Source organism: Bacillus rossius, chromosome 18 (assembly GCF_032445375.1).
Source record: "Bacillus rossius redtenbacheri isolate Brsri chromosome 18, Brsri_v3, whole genome shotgun sequence".
Lineage (NCBI taxonomy): Eukaryota > Metazoa > Arthropoda > Insecta > Phasmatodea > Bacillidae > Bacillus > Bacillus rossius.
In genome coordinates this window covers 4,390,678-4,413,107 of record NC_086345.1, presented here as the reverse complement: position 1 = coordinate 4,413,107, position 22,430 = coordinate 4,390,678, and the positions used below count along the sequence as shown (strand labels likewise).

At 38.7% G+C, this 22,430-nt stretch overlaps 1 protein-coding gene across 1 annotated transcript; it reads right to left on the bottom strand.

Annotated features, from left to right (window-relative positions):
• Window positions 1-439: 439 nt before the first annotated feature.
• On the bottom strand, window positions 440-2,947 carry LOC134541426 (cuticle protein 12.5-like). Its single transcript, XM_063384872.1, has 2 exons — window positions 2,896-2,947; window positions 440-890 (listed from the first exon to the last, which is right to left on the bottom strand). The coding sequence occupies exons 1-2, from the start codon at window positions 2,905-2,907 to the stop codon at window positions 537-539; spliced, it is 366 nt and encodes a 121-aa protein (XP_063240942.1). The 5' UTR covers window positions 2,908-2,947; the 3' UTR covers window positions 440-536.
• Window positions 2,948-22,430: the final 19,483 nt, after the last annotated feature.

Genomic DNA, 22,430 nt, shown 5'->3' with positions numbered 1-22,430 from the left:
AAACACGAACTCTGCTAAACAGTGGCTAATCTCCTTTAAGAAATTTTTTATTGTTAATTTTTTGCGAGATATATTTTCTGAAAACGGGAAATTCAACAAAAAAAAGAGGAAATTTCGAGAAAATGTTTGGTATTTAGAATTTTTTTTATATAATATTAAAGGTAATAGTCAAATTTTCAAAGTCTTCCAAGATAGCACTCGTAACGTCATAATTAAAGTGGCGACCAGCAGTTTCAAACCCCACTTTGAACCATGTTTCAGGACACACATTTATATACTAACCTACGAATTAAGAAAATAAATTTGCAATGTTCATAAGAATTTCAAAAATTTCTTATCACACTTTAATTTAATTTTATGCGGTTTTGATCATTTCCAATCATTTCGTTGCCAAACAACGAAACGAATACACAGTGTTAGCAAATGAAAGAAGATATAATTTTCTGTGTTTGTATCATTTTTTTTTATTCCAGAATCATGTCATGTAAATAAATATCATATGCGTGCGAGCAGATCTTTGTCGTTGAAGCAGTTCCTTAGTGGAGACCGTAACCGTAGCTCTTGACGTAGGCAGGGGCGGCGGCGTAGGCCAAGGGGGCGGCGTAGGCCAAGGGGGCGGCGTAGGCCAGGGGCGCCTTCACGACGGCGGGGGCGGCGTAGGCCACAGGGGCGCTGACGGACACCTGGTGGACAGATGCGTAGGAGGTGGCCAGAGGCGCCTTCAACACGGCGGGGGCGGCGTAGGCTACGGGGGCGGCGTAGGCCAGGGGCGCCTTGACCACAGCGGGGGCGGCGTAGGCGGCGTAGGCGGGGGCGGCGGCGTAGGTGGCCACGGCGGGGGCGCCCAGGTAGCCGGCCGACACGGCGGCGACGAAGAGGGACAGGATCACCTGCAAACACGGAACACACAAACCAACATCTGGAGTAAGATCCCACGAGGAGAAGATAGCTGCTGGCAGTGGAGTAGCCAGGATTTGTGTATGGGGGGGTGTTAAGAAGCATGGATCCCCCCCCCCCTCCGTATTAAAGCGGGGTGGTCCGTGGGTACTCCCCCGGGAAAATTTGGATCTTAAGGTGTAAAATAGTGCTATTTTAGCAGTTTTTGGTACTTAAATTTAAATATTGTAATGGTAAACATTTTATTAATTTTAATATGAAATTTGTTTGAGTGATGAATAAGAAATTAATTCAAGATTTGTGGTTAAGGGGGGGGGGGGGTTGAACCCCTAACCCCCCCCCCCACCCCTGGCTGCGCCTCTGGCTGCTGGTAACGCCCCACAGAGACCAATCCCAGGTCGGTTGCAAGTTGTTTATCGCCCTTAAATATATGAACAGCAGGTAGTAACTGAAACATCAGTAAAATAATCATTTTCATATACGTGGACTCAATCTTAATATTTTTGAGATTATTATTCGCTACTACCCTTTTCTCCCAAAGCCAAATTTAGGGTAGAATGGCTTATATTGACACTTGGGAATATGCCTGGTATATTAAAATATTAGGATACTAGCTGCAGTACCCGGCGTTGCCCAGGATGAACACAGGGTGAAGGGGACCTTTTTCGAAATCAGATGTAGTTAGTAATTGTCTTCTTGATTTGAATGTCAAGTGTGCAAAATAATTTATATCACTGGTAGAACCCGGTAGACGTTGTTCTGCCAGTGTTTAGTTATTTAGCTCTTTATATCTAAAAATTGGTGGTCTGTTTGTAATGTAGACTCTATAAAGTACTATAGATTACTTATATGGAAAAGATTCCATTATCTAGCTAATGCTCGGCATGCGTTGCAATGCCTTATTCAGTTTTGTTTTGTATTATGTTTGAAGTAGTTACACAAATCATCTATCTATGTCTCTACATATATATATCTATGTATCTCTCTATCTCTATTTATCTCTATCTTTATCTATCTCTAACCGTCCATTGTGTTTTAAACTGTTTTAATGTTGTTAACCTAACCGACCACTTTTAATATTTTAATTTGAATTGATTTATCCTGCGCAAAAATAAAACAAATCCCGAGGTTGGCCGAAGGTGAATATTCGGGCGTGTTCAGGCAGGGACAGAACTTGATGTACATCTTAGGATTTTCTTCCGCCCCGCCGTCACAAATACACCCGCGAGTTCTCTTAAGCTCAAATATTAACAAAAAAAATTTTGCCATCGAGACTGGAAAGTGGATGGGTGATACTTCTGATTAGGTATGTCTTCAATTATGAACATGGCAATGTTTTCACCTCCGTGATTGTAAGATATTTATGATTTTCATCATTGAATTTAAAGTTTGACTGAAAAGTTATAAATGATAATGGAGCTCTCAGGATTTGTTTTGAAGGTTTTCGCTGCGGATTATTTTAGGAAACCATCCAGCTTAGGGAAGTGAAAAAAAAAAACCGAATACAAATGGCCTGATCTGAAACTAATTCCGCAACCTCTGGAACATGAGTTCTGCATCTTGCTCTGCGGCTAAAGCAACTTTGAAAAAAGTTCGATCTATTTTATACATTGCCTGCTACATAGTATTCCTGCGCCAAAAAAAAAAAAAAGTTTTATAAATTAGTTTCACCAGCTATAGTTTTTTCGAACAAACATTTGAAAATTATTGGGAAAAAGAACTTATTCAAAGTTAAAAATAAATTAATCCTACTTCCATTAAAAAAAAACAGCTTTTGACAACATATTATATATGTAATTAATGAGATAATTTAATTTAACAATTTTTTTCTTTAGTTATCATGAAATTCAGAGCTAAGTATTAAGAATCTGCTCAAAGCAGAAACAACGTATTTAACAGTATAGGGAGGATGTGACTAAGTATATGTCTTTTCCATCTAAAAACTTCGGCGTGCCGATGACAGTCGCCGGCCAATGGGCATGCAGGTAAGAAACTCACCAGCTTGTACATGTCGAGTGGTTGGTTGTCGGCGGCGGTGCTCTGGAAGACCTGGGGTACCGTCGACCACGGGTACGCGGCTTATATACCTCGTCCGATGGCGGCCAGGGACTCCCCTTCCTCCCTATCCATCTCCCTGGACAGTCCCTGGACCGCGCAGTTGGGCAAGGGGTGAAGGGGTGCCGAACCGACGGCAATTACTCGCCTAGCCTTTCACGGGCGGCACTGCTCGCCGGAATAGAGAGAGAGAGAGAAAAAAAACCATCCCAACCCAAGGAGTGACGTGTCCATCTGTCTGGCCTACGACCTTGCCTCAGCTGTCCTCGTAGCGAGGCTGCCTACCTCCAGGTCCTGTCTCCGGGGCCGGTGTTATGGGGTGACTGAATTCTTGCTCATTGGAAGTGGCAGCCCTTCAGGATTTTTTCTGACAGTGGTTTATTTGTACAGAGACTGGAAGGGCAGCCCATCCAATTTCTGAAAACACGCTCCTTTAAGAGTTTAAATAATCCTGAAAACTTTCCCCTTGGATGGGCAGCCCATCAGGATTTTTCTGACAGTGGTGTTTTTGAAAGGTTGTCTTAATTGTTGCCCCTTGGAAGAGCAGCCCTTCAGGATTTTTCTGACAGTGGTTAGATTGTAAAGTGACCTAACCTAAACTAACCTTACCTTATATAACCTAACCTTACCTAACCTAACCTAACCTAAACTGAACTAACAACATGCAGACATAAAGGTCCAGGTGTCGAACCTTGCTACACTTGTACCCTGACCGTATTCCCAGCGCACGATAGCACACGGCCGGTCTCTTATCTTCAGGGATGTGATTTCTGTGTCCCAATCCGTTCGCTGATCTTTTCTCCCCCAAAATTCCGCGACATTTTCCGTTGATTTAGTCCAGATGGTGGACCGGCGTCCGGTGCCGTTTGCTCGTATGCAGTTATTTTTGTGATCATCGGGGGAAGTATACTAAGCTTGTTGGGTGTGCAAAATGAAACTTTATGGTAAAGAAACTATTTGGAATACATTTTTTGCATCTTTAAATGGTCACAATAAGAATTGTTTGCATCTTTAAAAGCAATTGAGAAGATTGGAATAACGCAATTTTAATTCGGTTGGCAGTGCTGCTATCTGTAGAATTTTTGCAGTAACAATGGGGCAGGCTTCAGGCTTGTGGAGCCAGAGCAGAGATTCAGTCTGTGGATCCCGACTTCACGGCGGCCATCTTGGATGACCTTGAAAAATTTTGCCAAAATTTGCCCAAAATTTGTCAAAAACGCTCAAAATTTCCAGTTTTTTATAAATAAAACAGCCAAAATATCTAAAAAAAAAAAACGAAAAAAAAAAACAATTGATATATTTCGAAGAAAAAATTCCCCTTTTGAGGGAAAAATTTTTCGTTTTAATCCTCAAAAATTACGAACGGCTTTAAAAGTTTATTATGAGGCTTAAGAATTCATATATATAGTCTCCCTAAGCCCCCTAGGTCATGACCTTGAAAATGGGGACGCCATGATTTCCATTTTTAAAATTGGAATTATAACAGATTTTAACAGCACAAAATTAATAATTTATAAAAATTAATTAATCATATATTAATAAAATATTATTCAAAATATGCACTTACATCCTCGGTTCTAACCAGGCGAGGATAAATATATATAAAAAAATGATAACAAATCCTTCCTCCATGGAAGCCACCGAGACTGACCTATCACCACTAATGGCAAGGCACATATATCGATAGTGAGTACGAGGTCCAATCCGCCATATTGTTTAAGTCTGCTGGAGTGTACTACTACTATGTTAGTTTAATTTTTATACACTAGACCTTTGACCTCGAATTTAACCTTCGACTTTGACCATGAGCATTGACCTTTGCCATGACCCTGACCTTTGACCTTGGCATGAACTTTGACCTTGCCATTGTTCTTTGAACTTGGACTTTTCATTTTTACCTTAGCCTTTGATTTTGCCCTTAAACTTTGATCTTGACCTTGGCCTTGACTTTGAACTTTTAAATTGGACTTTGACCATGACCTTTATCCTTGTAGCCAAATTTTGTTGGAGCTGTTTGAGTCAAAGACGGCTGAAGCCTTAAATATTTGTAACCTAGTATCTCCGTAGCCTTGTGGCTTAGTAAACTCGTAGACTTATAGCGTCGTAGTCTCGTTGTCTTGTGGCTTTGTAACCTCGTAGTATTGTAGCCTCGTAGCCAAGTATCCATGTACTCTTATAACCAAATGTTGCTGGAGCTGTTGGAGCTGTATCCTATAGTATCTTGTTAATGATCGTATCTAACTGAAGGGGTCATATCCTACTGAGATGAATCTTCGTTTAAATGTAAGCCCTTTTAGTTAAATGAGCTCAGTAAAGTCTGTAGTATAGTATCCTAGTGGTGCGATCGTATCCTACTGATGGTATCGTTTCCCTGTGAGAGATCGTATCCTTATGATATGAATGTATACCCGTGATGAAATCGCATCCATCTGAAGAAATCTTATCATACCAAGCTGAATTTTCGTCTGAAATTGCGACCTTTTCATTAAATTTTCTTCCTTTTTCTAATGTTGTTCTAAATGGAATTCCATTTTGTCGAATGTGTGCCTTTTCGTTAAATATGCTTCCTTTTTTAGTGTGCTTCCAAATGTGCATCCTTTTTTGTCAAAAATGCTTTATTATAGTTTCATGTACTTCCAAATGTGCTTACGTTTTGTCGAATGTGGTTGTTTAGGGTAAACGTGCTTCCTTTTTTAACGTTCTTCCAAATGTGCTTCTTTTGTATTGTTCTTTTTTTATTATTTTATTTGTGCTTCCAAATGTGCTTCCTATCTTTCGAATGTTTTCCCAAATGTGCTTACTTTATTAATGCGCTTCTACATTTACGTAATTTTCGTTAATTGTGTATTGTCAAGTCTGTAGTCAGATCATGATTGGTCTCGTGGTTCGTATACGCCTGGTCGATATGATTGACACCTCACATGACCTGTTATAAAATGTTCGCCGAGTATCGAGAAAAGTAGACCTCTGGGCTGCTGACTGTAAGTGCCTGACCACCAAATCGACATGGCTGACCCATCTACTAGTTATAACTGGCGAACCTGTTAGATGTGTATGTGCAACCTGTCTGACACACCTGGCTGCCGGCTGGGCGTATCTTGACTCTGACTGGATGTGTCTGACCACCAAGTGGTGTATAAGGAAATATGGTAGAATTCCGCCTCGTCCTTTGAACTTATGGCAGATTTCCGTTATGGTACTTTTTCGCCTTTTTCGAAGAGGCCATGCGGAATACTCCCATTATGGTAGATTTCCTATATGGCCTGACCAGCCGACTGAACGTGCTTGTATGGCCAACTGACTGATGTGCTTGGTCACCAACTTGACTTAAAGAGCTTACATCGAGACGTGCCTACTTGCAGACTGGATGAGCCTAACCACCAACTGGACAATTCTGGTTAATCGACTGTCATGTGGTGATGACCTGAAAACACATGTCAATTCATGTAAAGGGCTCGTTTTTCCTTCTATGAAGACTGTAGATATCGAGAAACGCTTGTAATATCCTTGTTTTTGTTCTTGTAGTAGAGTAGAAATATTGTAAAACCTTTTTTTTTGTAAATTTTTTGTTTTTATTTTTTGAAACTCTCTTTTTTTTGGTAATTTTGTTAAAATTATATTTTTTTTGCATCGAGTAAGGATCAAACTAAGGACAGGAATCGATCGAATCAATTGGATACTTGCTGATGAGGAATTTATGCCTCTCTAATGTTTTTACACAATATTTTATTTAATTATTATTTTTGCCTAAAATAAACTTTTATGCGTTGATAAATTAGCGATTAAAGGATGGAAATCAAATTGATCAATCAGTAAATTAATAAGTGATTTTTTATGAATAAAGGAATTTTGCCCGAATTTTTAGCTTAATAATTTTTGATTTTCAAAATAGTAGATTCCAAGATGCTGGACGTGGAGTCATCTAAAATGGCCACCGACTTCCTGATCATAGGCAATGAGCGGCGGACACGACCGAACATAGACGAATCCTCACGATTGGAAGGCCAACAAGCCATCATGCAATCAATCCGTCGTCTCATAAGAAATACATGAGGCCACATTAGGCTATTATACCTATACCACTAAATTAGTGTGAGCAATTAAATTAAATGTGAGCAAACAATCTTACTGAATAATTTAAGTTAACAAAACAAATTTATTGCGTATAAAAACTGTTTAGGAAACTACCACGAATACCAAAGAGATGTGTATTTACTTATCGCACATTCATACCAACATTGACAGTTGCACACGACATGCAAACTATCTCCCTCGCCCAAGGCAATCGCACCAGACCTTTCTTCCAAGGCCCTTTAGACCCACGACGTTGTACGGCCATTGATCTTGTTATATCGCCGCGGTGCTAGCCCAGTTATTTTCTTGCTTCATTTTCACGGCTACCTCCGTGGATAATTGCGACTTGTGCTCGCGTAATTTTTTCTTCTTTTTTTCGCCTACGTGACCGACTAGTCATGTTGCTTTCTATTCGCCGCGGCTGGAGTCGCCCTTGAATCAAGCCCGCTGGAAACGAGGCGAGTAACGGCAGTTATGGAGTGGGCACTACTACAGTGAGGTGAGCCGTCGTAAGCAAGGGGCCATCAAAATTAGATTACCATCATTTTTTTTTTTACGTGACAACGTCTAATAAATCGATGAACGCCGGCTGCATGCACGGAAAAGGATGACTCATTGTCCCGTTACGCACATTGTCCCGTTAAGATTTGTCCCGTTACGCTCATAGTACGCTTGCGCCGATTTGACTTTTTCGAGGCACATTAAACTTGAAACACTCCCATTCGTTTCCTACTTTTTCTATCATCGTCCTATCCTTAACATAATAACACAGATTGGAAGAAGTTAAATAGCAAACATGTATAAAAGTTATAGTTAAAATAATCTCTTCGTTAAAGTAATAAACATATTTGAATTAATGAGTGCAAATAAAAGTACATTTATCAATTAAATTGTAGATTTCATTTCACTCCTTTTTTGAATCCGTACAAAATAGTGATAGTTCAAAAAAAATGATTCAATTTTATTCATAAAAGTATGCAATCATTTCATCAATGTTTTGTTATGACGTTGTCACGTTAAATTATCGTCCGTAACCGACTTTACAGACAACCAATTTTTTGCTAGGCCACAAGTCTCTTTGCGTCGTACACAATACGCGCAACTGTGGTAAGAAACACCCAGTTAAGTGAAGTAACGGTAAAACTTTAGGCTGGCATTATTACGCCCTTGTGGCTACTCAGATTTTAAAAATCCAAAATATTAATTTTATCATATTTATTCGATTTTATTTCAAACACTTACACTTCGAAAACAAAAATTACGTACTTGATTGATCTTGAATTAAAGTGAAGCTGTTGCATACAGTCTCGTATAACTGTCGACATTAATATTTAATGTCATTTTAGTATAATATTATTGGGTACGTAGCAAGGGGAAGTAAACTTAAAGGCCTCTTCTATATAACATTATTTTATTCCATCATGTACACCGTAAAAAGCATTTTGGCTTGAGGGCGCGATTCAGGTTATTTTTGGAAACTTAGTTCTCATTTTCTGGTTCACTGTTAAATCTATTTATGAACGTGAAATATTGTGTTGCTAGTCATTGCGCTTCATTTCTCCGTTTGCTCATTATTATTTCTGTCGAGACTTATGCTGATGTTCTCCGAGTGGTTCTGGTTATTTCTGAGGAATAAAATTCAGCATAAAATTTTTTAATCAATGAGACATGCAATATTATTCCGAGTTTAATATAAATTGCTGAATTGCTTGTACTAAATCAGCACTTGCGTTATTTAAATGAGGTGGAATTTAAACAAAAAGACAACCATTACTTAATCAAATAATATGCTTTGAGACAGCTGAGAAGCACTATCATGCAAGACAAACTTCCTTCTTCTTGATGTCTAGCGAAGCCTTCCTTTTCCTTGATATACTGCGAAGCCTTCCTTCTCTAGGGTCAGTGAGTGAGTATCCCGCATCCTGCAAAAATAAATAATACTTACTTCAACACAACACATGATGCCATCTGGTTGCGGGAATAGGAACTACTTGCAGCCAGTTTCTTGCATGAGATAAATTAACTAACGCTGACGAAGTATTAAAACAAAATCCATTGAAATAATTGTTCCAATTTAAAACTCTCAGTAAACATCTACTGTTAGTCTCAGTAACTTATATGGATCCCTGTTCGATATCTGCAGCTGTATCGAAAGGATACAGGTGTAAGTTCTGCAGCAAGGAATTTATCTTGAGAAAGAATGGGAGACAACACGAGAAGAATGACTGCTATAAAAATCCGCTACGCCAAATTATAAGTTACGTGTTCGTTACAGCAAGTCGTTTTCGTGAAGGGAGAGCTAGAAAATACACTACAGAACTTGTAATGGCAAGGCTACTTACAAGATAGATGACATAGTTGGAGCTGCTATTCTAAAGAAGAGTGTTTGCTTCACGTCAATAATTTTCCTTGTCTTGAACGATTATGTTCATTACTCTTCTGATCTCGACAAAGAACTTAAATTGAAGGACGTTAAAGATTTATCGAAGATTGAAGACAATCGAAGTATCCTTAACATGAAAAGTGAGAATACATTCAAGATGAATTCAGGTAGATCCTCCGTACTTTGTAAAATTAATGAGCTCTTAAAAAAGAAGCTTGAAGACGATGAAGAACCTTCGTCGTCAAAGATATCAAATTCTTACAGTAATCTGGGTGAAGATGCAGACTTCTACGATGATTTCGCCTGTGACTCTGAAGCTGGTGACGATACCAAAAACTGTGATGAAGCACCTAAAGCTGGCAAGATCGAAAGCTGAGATGAAGCCCTGAGACCGAAACGATATAAAAGGTGTGTTAAAATAAATGATTCTGATCCAGCTTGCGATGAACACATGGACGATAGTGATCTTAAAAATATTAATATCAGACATTCCATAGAGGTATTCATATCATAAGAGAGATGGTAGGCATATCGGCTTACTGGAGGCTGGTATGTGAGGAACTTAAGCTGCTTTTAGGATTAAGAACATGATTTGTTAAATAAATATTTTTGTCTATTTTTTTTGCATTGATCAAGTATCCAACCAAGACGGGACTTCATTGATTCAATCAGTCTATTACTAAGTGATTATTTTTATGAAGTTTGCAAATATTCCCGTTTTTTCTAGGTAAATTATTTGGAATGTTCAAGATGGCGGCCAATATGGTATCATATGCTAACTGGAGGCTGGTAGATGAGAATATTTTAGCTTCTTTGATGACTTTCCCCTATATTTATTAAAATTATTATTTTTACATGAAAAAAAATATTGTATTGTTCAAAAAATCGAACAAAGCACAGTAATCGATCTAATCAATGAGTTTATTTATTGCTGATTTTTTGTTTTATGTATTATCGAATTTTTCCCGAATTTCTAGCTACTTAATTACGGATTTCCAAGATGGCATCTAAATGACAAGATAGCGAGCGCAACAGTAATAATAAATGATTATTGCTCTCTAGTGAGTAATAATTAAACTATCAACGAGGCAGTGCACTTAAACAGACAAAAACAAGATGGCGGCCCCCAGCAGACGATAAAATATGGCGGACATTACATCATACTAGCTGTCGATATATATGTGCCTTGGCATTAGCGGTGGGAGGTCAGTCTGCCGACGGCTTCCGTGGAGGAAGGATCGGTCGCCATTTTTTTTTAATGTTTGCCCTCACCAGGTTCGAACCAAGGACTCCTTGACGTAAGTGCGTTCAGAGTTCGTATTCCTTCACGTTGGAAAAAAAACAAACAAATATCACCCCTTGCAGTAATATTTATTTGCATAAAAATTATTAGATGGTCCACAATAAAGAAATTAATTTTTTTGTTATTTAGATCTCATTTTTTACATCTTTTGAGCTAATGAATGGTGGTATCAAGAATCCTTTAAAATAAAAGTTTGTTTGACATTTATACATTTATATAGTACATATATACAGAATTATATTCTATTATAATATTTCTGAAACCCTCCCCATTAATATAAATATATTATTAAGATTATATATCTATTTACATATTACGTTAACCATTTAAGAAGTTATTTAAAAATTATGGATGATATTGTGTCTATAACCAATTTTATAGATAGATTTGTATATAGGAAAAGTTTTGTGATGACGAAGTTTCTTGCCATCTATGTACCACTAAAAGAAATTTAGTAACTTCCTGGAAGTCGTACAATTGTAAAATTTACAATAGATAGAAGTGGATTAAATTTAATCTAAAAAATAATATCTGGTGGTATAATTAATTTCCATTATTTACTATTAGCTTTAGCATGATAATTGTTGTGGTGAAAGAGCTGTAAAATATAAAGTTGTAATCTTGTAAGCAGCCTTTCCAACTTTGTATCACGAACTCTTGACCACTATGAAAGCTTAGTTTAAACAATACGGTAAAAATATAAAAATAGAGATTTACAGTAAATATATTACTCCAAAATTAAAAATCTACACAAAAAAAATGCAAATAACCTCACTTGGGACGATCATGACGTCACATATATTAAAAATTATATTTGTTCTCTAAAGCTATTTAAAACATGGCGCTATATTTGAAGTACTTTTCAATCTGAAGTTGTGTGGCCATAGGCGGCATGGCCACTTGATTTTAGATTTATTTTAATTAATATTGAATTATGGCTGTAACGTAATATTAGTTGTAATATATGCCCCTTTCTTTTTTTAAAAAAAAAGTATTGGTTTGTTATAAGTTTTGTAAATCTTATTTTTAAATATGTTTTTATATTATGTTATTTTTTACATTAATGGTTTAGTTTCTTAATATTTAATAATAACGCTTTGGACTTTCAATCAAAATACTGTGTGCGACGCTCCCCCGCTGTGAGCATGCAAATGGACTGTTCCAAGGCTATAAGGTGGTGGGGGAAATACGTCAAGGAAAAAAAAAAAGAAAAAAAAAACAGAATGAGCTGTAGGCGGAGTGTCGTCAGCTGATCGCCGTGTGGCGTGTGTGCGCTTCGAGCGTAACGGGCGCGATGGCTCGTGGTATTGGGCCTGGGCAAGCTCGCGAATACTTTTTCAATAAAATCAGCTGACGTGTATTGAGCATTGGGGAATACTTACGTCGTCACGGGTGCCGCCAAGAAGAAGAAGAGTTCACGCTACATTTTCCGTTGATTGCAGAGTTAATATGAAGCATTTAGCACCTCTGCTAAATTACAACTCGCTAAACTCCGGGCCAGGAGGTCCGGGGTGTGATTCAACGTACAACGTTCGTCCAAGTAAGAGATTCCGGCCCTGTACTTTTGCCCCTGTAATCCCGGGGCGTTGATTTGGACTTTGCCAAAATAAGAGTGAATAATTCAAAAATAACTTCTGTAAAAAGACCCTGCCCACAACTTCGAGTGTATGTTCCATCGTGGTACCAATTTTAACGAACCTTGTATCATGCTTGCCGCGAAGCGTCAAAAATTAAAAATCACCCGGGTGTAATTAAGTCATTTTAGAGTGACATTTATTTTAATTAACTTTTATTTAAAAAGAATTGTAAATCATTATATATATATATGTATACGTGTATATATATATATATATATATATATATATATATATATATATATATATATATATATTTGGAGCAGCTTTTCATCAATGTCTGATTTTATTTATGAGTTTATTACAGTATTTATTTATTGGTATATACTAAAACGTGGCTCTATTAAAAGCCTCTGTAGCTCTATAGGGCAAAAGGTTATAGGTATTATTGTAATCTTTTTGAGATTTTGTCTTCAATTAAATTGCCTGCCATGTTCATGCGCAAGTAGCCCTATTAAAGTTTTTGGCATTTCAAGTAATTACGTGTTTTTCGTTTTAAATACTATTACTCTGTTCTCTTCCTTTTCCAAAAGGTCTTTGAATAATTTACTTAAGAATTTTGGGGCACCCGTTTATTGGAGCAGCCCGCAAAATAATAATTTGAAAAATATTAAGAATTTACGTGGAGTGTTTAAGGCTGTTCCCAGACGGGTGTCTGACTTGTGGTGGTGTGACACAGGGGGTGCCAACCACGACAGTTGTAGTACAATAGATCCTGAATTCGGACTTGATTTTCAACGAGGGATTATTTTGAAATATTGCACTTTTTTTTTCAAACTCATTAAAACGTCAGTACTATAAATTTTCCCACTAAAATATTAACCTGAAACATTTTAATACGCATAATACTAAGTATATGTATGTGTATTTGTTTCTGCTTATACGACTGGGATAAGTCTCTAAATACTCCTACAAACAAACAACATTATTAAGTTGATTCAACATTATTATAATTTTATATAACTCTATAATATGATATTTAAAAAAAACTCTTTCTACAAAATTTGAACCTCGTACCTCATGCTTACAAAGCGCACAACTTACCACCAGCCAGTTATTATAGGGTAATTTAAAACTTGGGACTACATTTACTATGACTATTTTAGTCTATTAAATATATTCAGGTTACCGCGTTTACGAGCTTACTGAGACTTATCTGTAGAAGCAGCACCGTTGTCTCCATTTTCACGAAATTACTTATACCAAATGGCGTATACCACATCAAAAACAATGCGATTTCATTTCATTTTATAAATCAATTTTGATAAAAAATTATCAGTTATATGAACACATCCTTTTGTGGAATGAATCCATAAACAATTAAGTCTTAGTTTGTTCATAAAGTTTTACAATTAGGCTGTTGGAATAAAATAAGGACTATGAAGTTGCTAGTACTTGAGGAATAGGAAATTCTTGATAATTTAAAACAGTAATGCGAAGAGCTGTTGATTAAATAAAGAAAATAAAGATACAAAACCCTAGATCCTGCACGGTCGCCGAATTGTCTTGAATGAAGTCACGATAACGGAGTCGGATCTCGTTCTCGTTGCGTCACGGGCCGGAGTCGTGGCTGAAGTCGCCAACTTTCCCGCCTTTCCCGGCGCCAGGAGTTGCGACAAGGCCCGAGCGTCCATCGGCGTTATGCCCCAGTCACCATGTCACCGGGGATGGAGTCGTTTCCATCTGACTCCCTCCCCGAGAGAACTCTCCGTGTTCCATAACATTCCCATCAACCCGTGTAAATTATTTCATTCCCAACAGTATCTGCAGTATCTCATCTCCCCATCAGCATTTGCCGTTTACTCATTCCCATCAACCTGTGTAACTTATTTCATTCCCATCAGTGTCTGCAGTATCTCATCTCCCCATCAGCATTTGCCGTTTACTCATTCCCATCAACCTGTGTAACTTATTTCATTCCCATCAGTGTCTGCAGTATCTCATCTCCCCATCAGCATTTGCCGTTTACTCATTCCCATCAACCCGTGTAACTTATTTCATTCCCATCATTATCTGCAGTATCTCATCTCCCCATCAGCATTTGCCGTTTACTCATTCCCATCAACCTGTGTAACTTATTTCATTCCCATCAGTGTCTGCAGTATCTCATCTCCCCATCAGCATTTGCCGTTTACTCATTCCCATCAACCTGTGTAACTTATTTCATTCCATCAGTGTCTGCAGTATCTCATCTCCCCATCAGCATTTGCCGTTTACTCATTCCCATCAACCTGTGTAACTTATTTCATTCCCATCAGTGTCTGCAGTATCTCATCTCCCCATCAGCATTTGCCGTTTACTCATTCCCATCAACCTGTGTAACTTATTTCATTCCCATCAGTGTCTGCAGTATCTCATCTCCCCATCAGCATTTGCTGTTTACTCATTCCCATCAACCTGTGTAACTTATTTCATTCCCATCAGTATCTGCAGTATCTCATTTCCCCATCAGCATTTGCCGTTTACTCATTCCCATCAACCTGTGTAACTTATTTCATTCCCATCAGTATCTGCAGTATCTCATCTCCCCATCAGCATTTGCCGTTTACTCATTCCCATCAACCTGTGTAACTTATTTCATTCCCATCAGTGTCTGCAGTATCTCATCTCCCCATCAGCATTTGCCGTTTACTCATTCCCATCAACCTGTGTAACTTATTTCATTCCCATCAGTGTCTGCAGTATCTCATCTCCCCATCAGCATTTGCCGTTTACTCATTCCCATCAACCTGTGTAACTTATTTCATTCCCATCAGTGTCTGCAGTATCTCATCTCCCCATCAGCATTTGCCGTTTACTCATTCCCATCAACCTGTGTAACTTATTTCATTCCCATCAGTGTCTGCAGTATCTCATCTCCCCATCAGCATTTGCCGTTTACTCATTCCCATCAACCTGTGTAACTTATTTCATTCCCATCAGTGTCTGCAGTATCTCATCTCCCCATCAGCATTTGCCGTTTACTCATTCCCATCAACCTGTGTAACTTATTTCATTCCCATCAGTGTCTGCAGTATCTCATCTCCCCATCAGCATTTGCCGTTTACTCATTCCCATCAACCTGTGTAACTTATTTCATTCCCATCAGTGTCTGCAGTATCTCATCTCCCCATCAGCATTTGCCGTTTACTCATTCCCATCAACCTGTGTAACTTATTTCATTCCCATCAGTGTCTGCAGTATCTCATCTCCCCATCAGCATTTGCCGTTTACTCATTCCCATCAACCTGTGTAACTTATTTCATTCCCATCAGTGTCTGCAGTATCTCATCTCCCCATCAGCATTTGCCGTTTACTCATTCCCATCAACCTGTGTAACTTATTTCATTCCCATCAGTGTCTGCAGTATCTCATCTCCCCATCAGCATTTGCCGTTTACTCATTCCCATCAACCTGTTTAACTTATTTCATTCCCATCAGTGTCTGCAGTATCTCATCTCCCCATCAGCATTTGCCGTTTACTCATTCCCATCAACCTGTGTAACTTATTTCATTCCCATCAGTGTCTGCAGTATCTCATCTCCCCATCAGCATTTGCCGTTTACTCATTCCCATCAACCTGTGTAACTTATTTCATTCCCATCAGTGTCTGCAGTATCTCATCTCCCCATCAGCATTTGCCGTTTACTCATTCCCATCAACCTGTGTAACTTATTTCATTCCCATCAGTGTCTGCAGTATCTCATCTCCCCATCAGCATTTGCCGTTTACTCATTCCCATCAACCTGTGTAACTTATTTCATTCCCATCAGTGTCTGCAGTATCTCATCTCCCCATCAGCATTTGCCGTTTACTCATTCCCATCAACCTGTGTAACTTATTTCATTCCCATCAGTGTCTGCAGTATCTCATCTCCCCATCAGCATTTGCCGTTTACTCATTCCCATCAACCTGTGTAACTTATTTCATTCCCATCAGTGTCTGCAGTATCTCATCTCCCCATCAGCATTTGCCGTTTACTCATTCCCATCAACCTGTGTAACTTATTTCATTCCCATCAGTGTCTGCAGTATCTCATCTCCCCATCAGCATTTGCCGTTTACTCATTCCCATCAACCTGTGTAACTTATTTCATTCCCATCAGTGTCTGCAGTATCTCATCTCCCCATCAGCATTTGCCGTTTACTCATTCCCATCAACCTGTTTAACTTATTTCATTCCCATCAGTGTCTGCAGTATCTCATCTCCCCATCAGCATTTGCCGTTTACTCATTCCCATCAACCTGTGTAACTTATTTCATTCCCATCAGTGTCTGCAGTATCTCATCTCCCCATCAGCATTTGCCGTTTACTCATTCCCATCAACCTGTGTAACTTATTTCATTCCCATCAGTGTCTGCAGTATCTCATCTCCCCATCAGCATTTGCCGTTTACTCATTCCCATCAACCTGTGTAACTTATTTCATTCCCATCAGTGTCTGCAGTATCTCATCTCCCCATCAGCATTTGCCGTTTACTCATTCCCATCAACCTGTGTAACTTATTTCATTCCCATCAGTGTCTGCAGTATCTCATCTCCCCATCAGCATTTGCCGTTTACTCATTCCCATCAACCTGTGTAACTTATTTCATTCCCATCAGTGTCTGCAGTATCTCATCTCCCCATCAGCATTTGCCGTTTACTCATTCCCATCAACCTGTGTAACTTATTTCATTCCCATCAGTGTCTGCAGTATCTCATCTCCCCATCAGCATTTGCCGTTTACTCATTCCCATCAACCTGTGTAACTTATTTCATTCCCATCAGTGTCTGCAGTATCTCATCTCCCCATCAGCATTTGCCGTTTACTCATTCCCATCAACCTGTGTAACTTATTTCATTCCCATCAGTGTCTGCAGTATCTCATCTCCCCATCAGCATTTGCCGTTTACTCATTCCCATCAACCTGTGTAACTTATTTCATTCCCATCAGTGTCTGCAGTATCTCATCTCCCCATCAGCATTTGCCGTTTACTCATTCCCATCAACCTGTGTAACTTATTTCATTCCCATCAGTGTCTGCAGTATCTCATCTCCCCATCAGCATTTGCCGTTTACTCATTCCCATCAACCTGTGTAACTTATTTCATTCCCATCAGTGTCTGCAGTATCTCATCTCCCCATCAGCATTTGCCGTTTACTCATTCCCATCAACCTGTGTAACTTATTTCATTCCCATCAGTGTCTGCAGTATCTCATCTCCCCATCAGCATTTGCCGTTTACTCATTCCCATCAACCTGTGTAACTTATTTCATTCCCATCAGTGTCTGCAGTATCTCATCTCCCCATCAGCATTTGCCGTTTACTCATTCCCATCAACCTGTGTAACTTATTTCATTCCCATCAGTGTCTGCAGTATCTCATCTCCCCATCAGCATTTGCCGTTTACTCATTCCCATCAACCTGTGTAACTAATTTCATTCCCATCAGTGTCTGCAGTATCTCATCTCCCCATCAGCATTTGCCGTTTACTCATTCCCATCAACCTGTGTAACTTATTTCATTCCCATCAGTGTCTGCAGTATCTCATCTCCCCATCAGCATTTGCCGTTTACTCATTCCCATCAACCTGTGTAACTTATTTCGTTCCCATCAGTATCTAAAATATATCATTTTCCCATCAGCATTCGCCGTTTACTCATTCCCATCAACCTGTGTTACTTATTTCATTCCCATCAGTGTCTGCAGTATCTCATCTCCCCATCAGCATTTGCCGTTTACTCATTCCCATCAACCTGTGTAACTTATTTCATTCCCATCAGTGTCTGCAGTATCTCATCTCCCCATCAGCATTTGCCGTTTACTCATTCCCATCAACCTGTGTAACTTATTTTATTCCCATCAGTGTCTGCAGTATCTCATCTCCCCATCAGCATTTGCCGTTTACTCATTCCCATCAACCTGTGTAACTTATTTCATTCCCATCAGTGTCTGCAGTATCTCATCTCCCCATCAGCATTTGCCGTTTACTCATTCCCATCAACCTGTGTAACTTATTTCATTCCCATCAGTGTCTGCAGTATCTCATCTCCCCATCAGCATTTGCCGTTTACTCATTCCCATCAACCTGTGTAACTTATTTCATTCCCATCAGTATCTAAAATATATCATTTTCCCATCAGCATTCGCCGTTTACTCATTCCCATCAACCTGTGTAACTTATTTCATTCCCATCAGTATCTAAAATATATCAATTCCCATCAGCATTCGCCGTTTACTCATTCCCATCAACCTGTGTAACTTATTTCATTCCCATCAGTATCTAAAATATATCATTTTCCCATCAGCATTCGCCGTTTACTCATTCCCATCAACCTGTGTAACTTATTTCATTCCCATCAGTATCTAAAATATATCATTTTCCCATCAGCATTCGCCGTTTACTCATTCCCATCAACCTGTGTGACTTATTTCATTCCCATCAGTGTCTGCAATATCTCATTTTCCCATCAGCATTAGCCGTTTACTCATTCCCATCAACCCGTGTAACTTATTTCATTCCCATCAGTGTCTGTAATATCTCATTTCCCCATCAGCATTCGCCGTTTACTCATTCCCATCAACCTGTGTAACTTATTTCATTACCATCAGTGTCTGCAATATCTCATTTTCCCATCAGCATTTGCCGTTTACTCATTCCCATCAACCTGTGTAACTTATTTCATTCCCATCAGTATCTGCAGTATCTTATCTCCCCATCAGCATTTGCCGTTTACTCATTCCCTTCAACCTGTGTAACTTATTTCATTCCCATCAGTTTCTGCAATATCTCATTTTCCCATCAGCATTTGCCGTTTACTCATTTCCATCACCCTGTGTAACTTATTTCATTCCCATCAGTATCTAAAATATATCATTTTCCCATCAGCATTCGCCGTTTACTCATTCCCATCAACCTGTGTAACTTATTTCATTCCCATCAGTGTCTGCAATATCTCATTTTCCCATCAGCATTAGCCGTTTACTCATTCCCATCAACCCGTGTAACTTATTTCATTCCCATCAGTGTCTGTAATATCTCATTTCCCCATCAGCATTCGCCGTTTACTCATTCCCCACAACCTGTGTAACTTATTTCATTCCCATCAGTGTCTGCAATATCTAATTTTCCCATCAGCATTTGCCGTTTACTCATTCCCATCAACCTGTGTAACTTATTTCATTCCCATCAGTATCTGCAGTATCTCATCTCCCCATCAGCATTTGCCGTTTACTCATTCCCATCAACCTGTGTAACTTATTTCATTCCCATCAGTTTCTGCAATATCTCATTTTCCCATCAGCATTTGCCGTTTACTCATTCCCATCACCCTGTGTAACTTATTTCATTCCCATCAGTGTCTGCAGTATCTCATCTCCCCATCAGCATTTGCCGTTTACTCATTCCCATCAACCTGTGTAACTTATTTCATTCCCATCAGTGTCTGCAGTATCTCATCTCCCCATCAGCATTTGCTGTTTACTCATTCCCATCAACCTGTGTAACTTATTTCATTCCCATCAGTGTCTGCAGTATCTCATCTCCCCATCAGCATTTGCCGTTTACTCATACCCATCAACCTGTGTAACTTATTTCATTCCCATCAGTGTCTGCAGTATCTCATCTCCCCATCAGCATTTGCCGTTTACTCATTCCCATCAACCTGTGTAACTTATTTCATTCCCATCAGTGTCTGCAGTATCTCATCTCCCCATCAGCATTTGCCGTTTACTCATTCCCATAAACCTGTGTAACTTATTTCATTCCCATCAGTATCTGCAGTATCTCATCTCCCCATCAGCATTTGCCGTTTACTCATTCCCATCAACCTGTGTAACTTATTTCATTCCCATCAGTGTCTGCAGTATCTCATCTCCCCATCAGCATTTGCCGTTTACTCATTCCCATCAACCTGTGTAACTTATTTCATTCCCATCAGTGTCTGCAGTATCTCATCTCCCCATCAGCATTTGCCGTTTACTCATTCCCATCAACCTGTGTAACTTATTTCATTCCCATCAGTATCTGCAGTATCTCATTTCCCCATCAGCATTCGCCGTTTACTCATTCCCATCAACCTGTGTAACTTATTTCATTCCCATCAGTATCTAAAATATATCATTTTCCCATCAGCATTCGCCGTTTACTCATTCCCATCAACCTGTGTAACTTATTTCATTCCCATCAGTATCTAAAATATATCATTTTCCCATCAGCATTAGCCGTTTACTCATTCCCATCAACCTGTGTAACTTATTTCATTCCCATCAGTATCTAAAATATATCATTTTCCCATCAGCATTCGCCGTTTACTAATTCCCATCAACCTGTGTAACTTATTTCATTCCCATCAGTGTCTGCAATATCTCATTTTCCCATCAGCATTAGCCGTTTACTCATTCCCATCAACCCGTGTAACTTATTTCATTCCCATCAGTGTCTGTAATATCTCATTTCCCCATCAGCATTCGCCGTTTACTCATTCCCATCAACCTGTGTAACTTATTTCATTCCCATCAGTGTCTGCAATATCTCATTTTCCCATCAGCATTTGCCGTTTACTCATTCCCATCAACCTGTGTAACTTATTTCATTCCCATCAGTATCTGCAGTATCTCATCTCCCCATCAGCATTTGCCGTTTACTCATTCCCATCAACCTGTGTAACTTATTTCATTCCCATCAGTTTCTGCAATATCTCATTTTCCCATCAGCATTTGCCGTTTACTCATTCCCATCACCCTGTGTAACTTATTTCATTCCCATCAGTATCTGCAATATCTCATTTCCCCATCAGCATTTGCCGTTTACTCATTCCCATCAACCTGTGTAACTTATTTCATTCCCATCGGTTTCTGCAATATCTCATTTTCCCATCAGCATTTGCCGTTTACTCATTTTCATCAGAATCTGTTACTTGTGCATTTCCCATCAATCTCTGCCATTTACTTAATTTCCATCACACTCTATAAATCAAACATTTGTTATTAACCTCTTTTCAGGCTTCTGCAAACTCATTACATATCCTTGAAGCAAAAACTTCACCGCCCGAAACTTCACATTTCACCTGTTTTTATATGTATTTTTATTTATGATTTGTATTACCCGTAGAATGAAATTTTCCTAATTTTCAACCCTTAGAGATGGAATTTTATTACATATGTAGCGTAACTTACGTGTTAATCGAGTTAAAGGCTAGCTCTTTTACAATTTCAATTGAAATCGGTTTATATGGCAAGACTTTATTAAGTAACAATAATCCAATCAACAGCCAATCACGTATAATACTAATATGGGGGCATTTTAATTTCATGCAGTCTTATTATATTTTAAACATTTTTCATGCCTTAAAATACAATTTTGGCAAATATTATTATTCACTGCATCTTATGAAATTCTCCTTGTTTGAGCAATTATAAATTTGTAGCACAACACACACAATATTTATTGTAATTAACTTTTAAATATTTTACAGTAAATTTTAGTTTAATAAACCTTACTATTATGTTTTTAAATTTTTTGTTATGATTTACAGATATATTTTAGTTTTCTCCGTGTGCTCCTTTTTATTCCTGACAAGTCAGTAGTTTGGAAATGGTGATACTGATGCAGGATTAAAAGTGCCTATAGAAGATATTCTATAGAAGATTTACAAAACTACAAGAAACTTCTAGAACTAACTCGTTTGCATTTTCGAGATAACGATCCAGAAACATGCATATATTAAGACGAAGATCATGAAAAATTCGACATTCTCACCAATCTCTTCAGTTATTTAGCAGTACATGGTGAGAGTTTAACAAATCCAGAAAGTGGTCAGGAACTTTGACCATGTGTATTTGGATGACCAAAACAGATTAATCGACAGGTTAACACTTTTACTTGCTTCGCTTAGCGCAGGAAACTGTTCGCACATCAATGAATTAGTCTCCATACTCGAAGAACTAATAGAAGCCAGCTACATACAATGAGTCGAATCAAATCGCTCGCTAACTTCGCGCTCCTGCAAGTCGAAAATACCTATTGGCGCAAAGTCGTAGTGCTTGGACTTGACGATTTACTCCAGGCGGACCTTGTTGAGATGATACCATATTCCCAAATAAATAAAGGTTTTAAGTACAT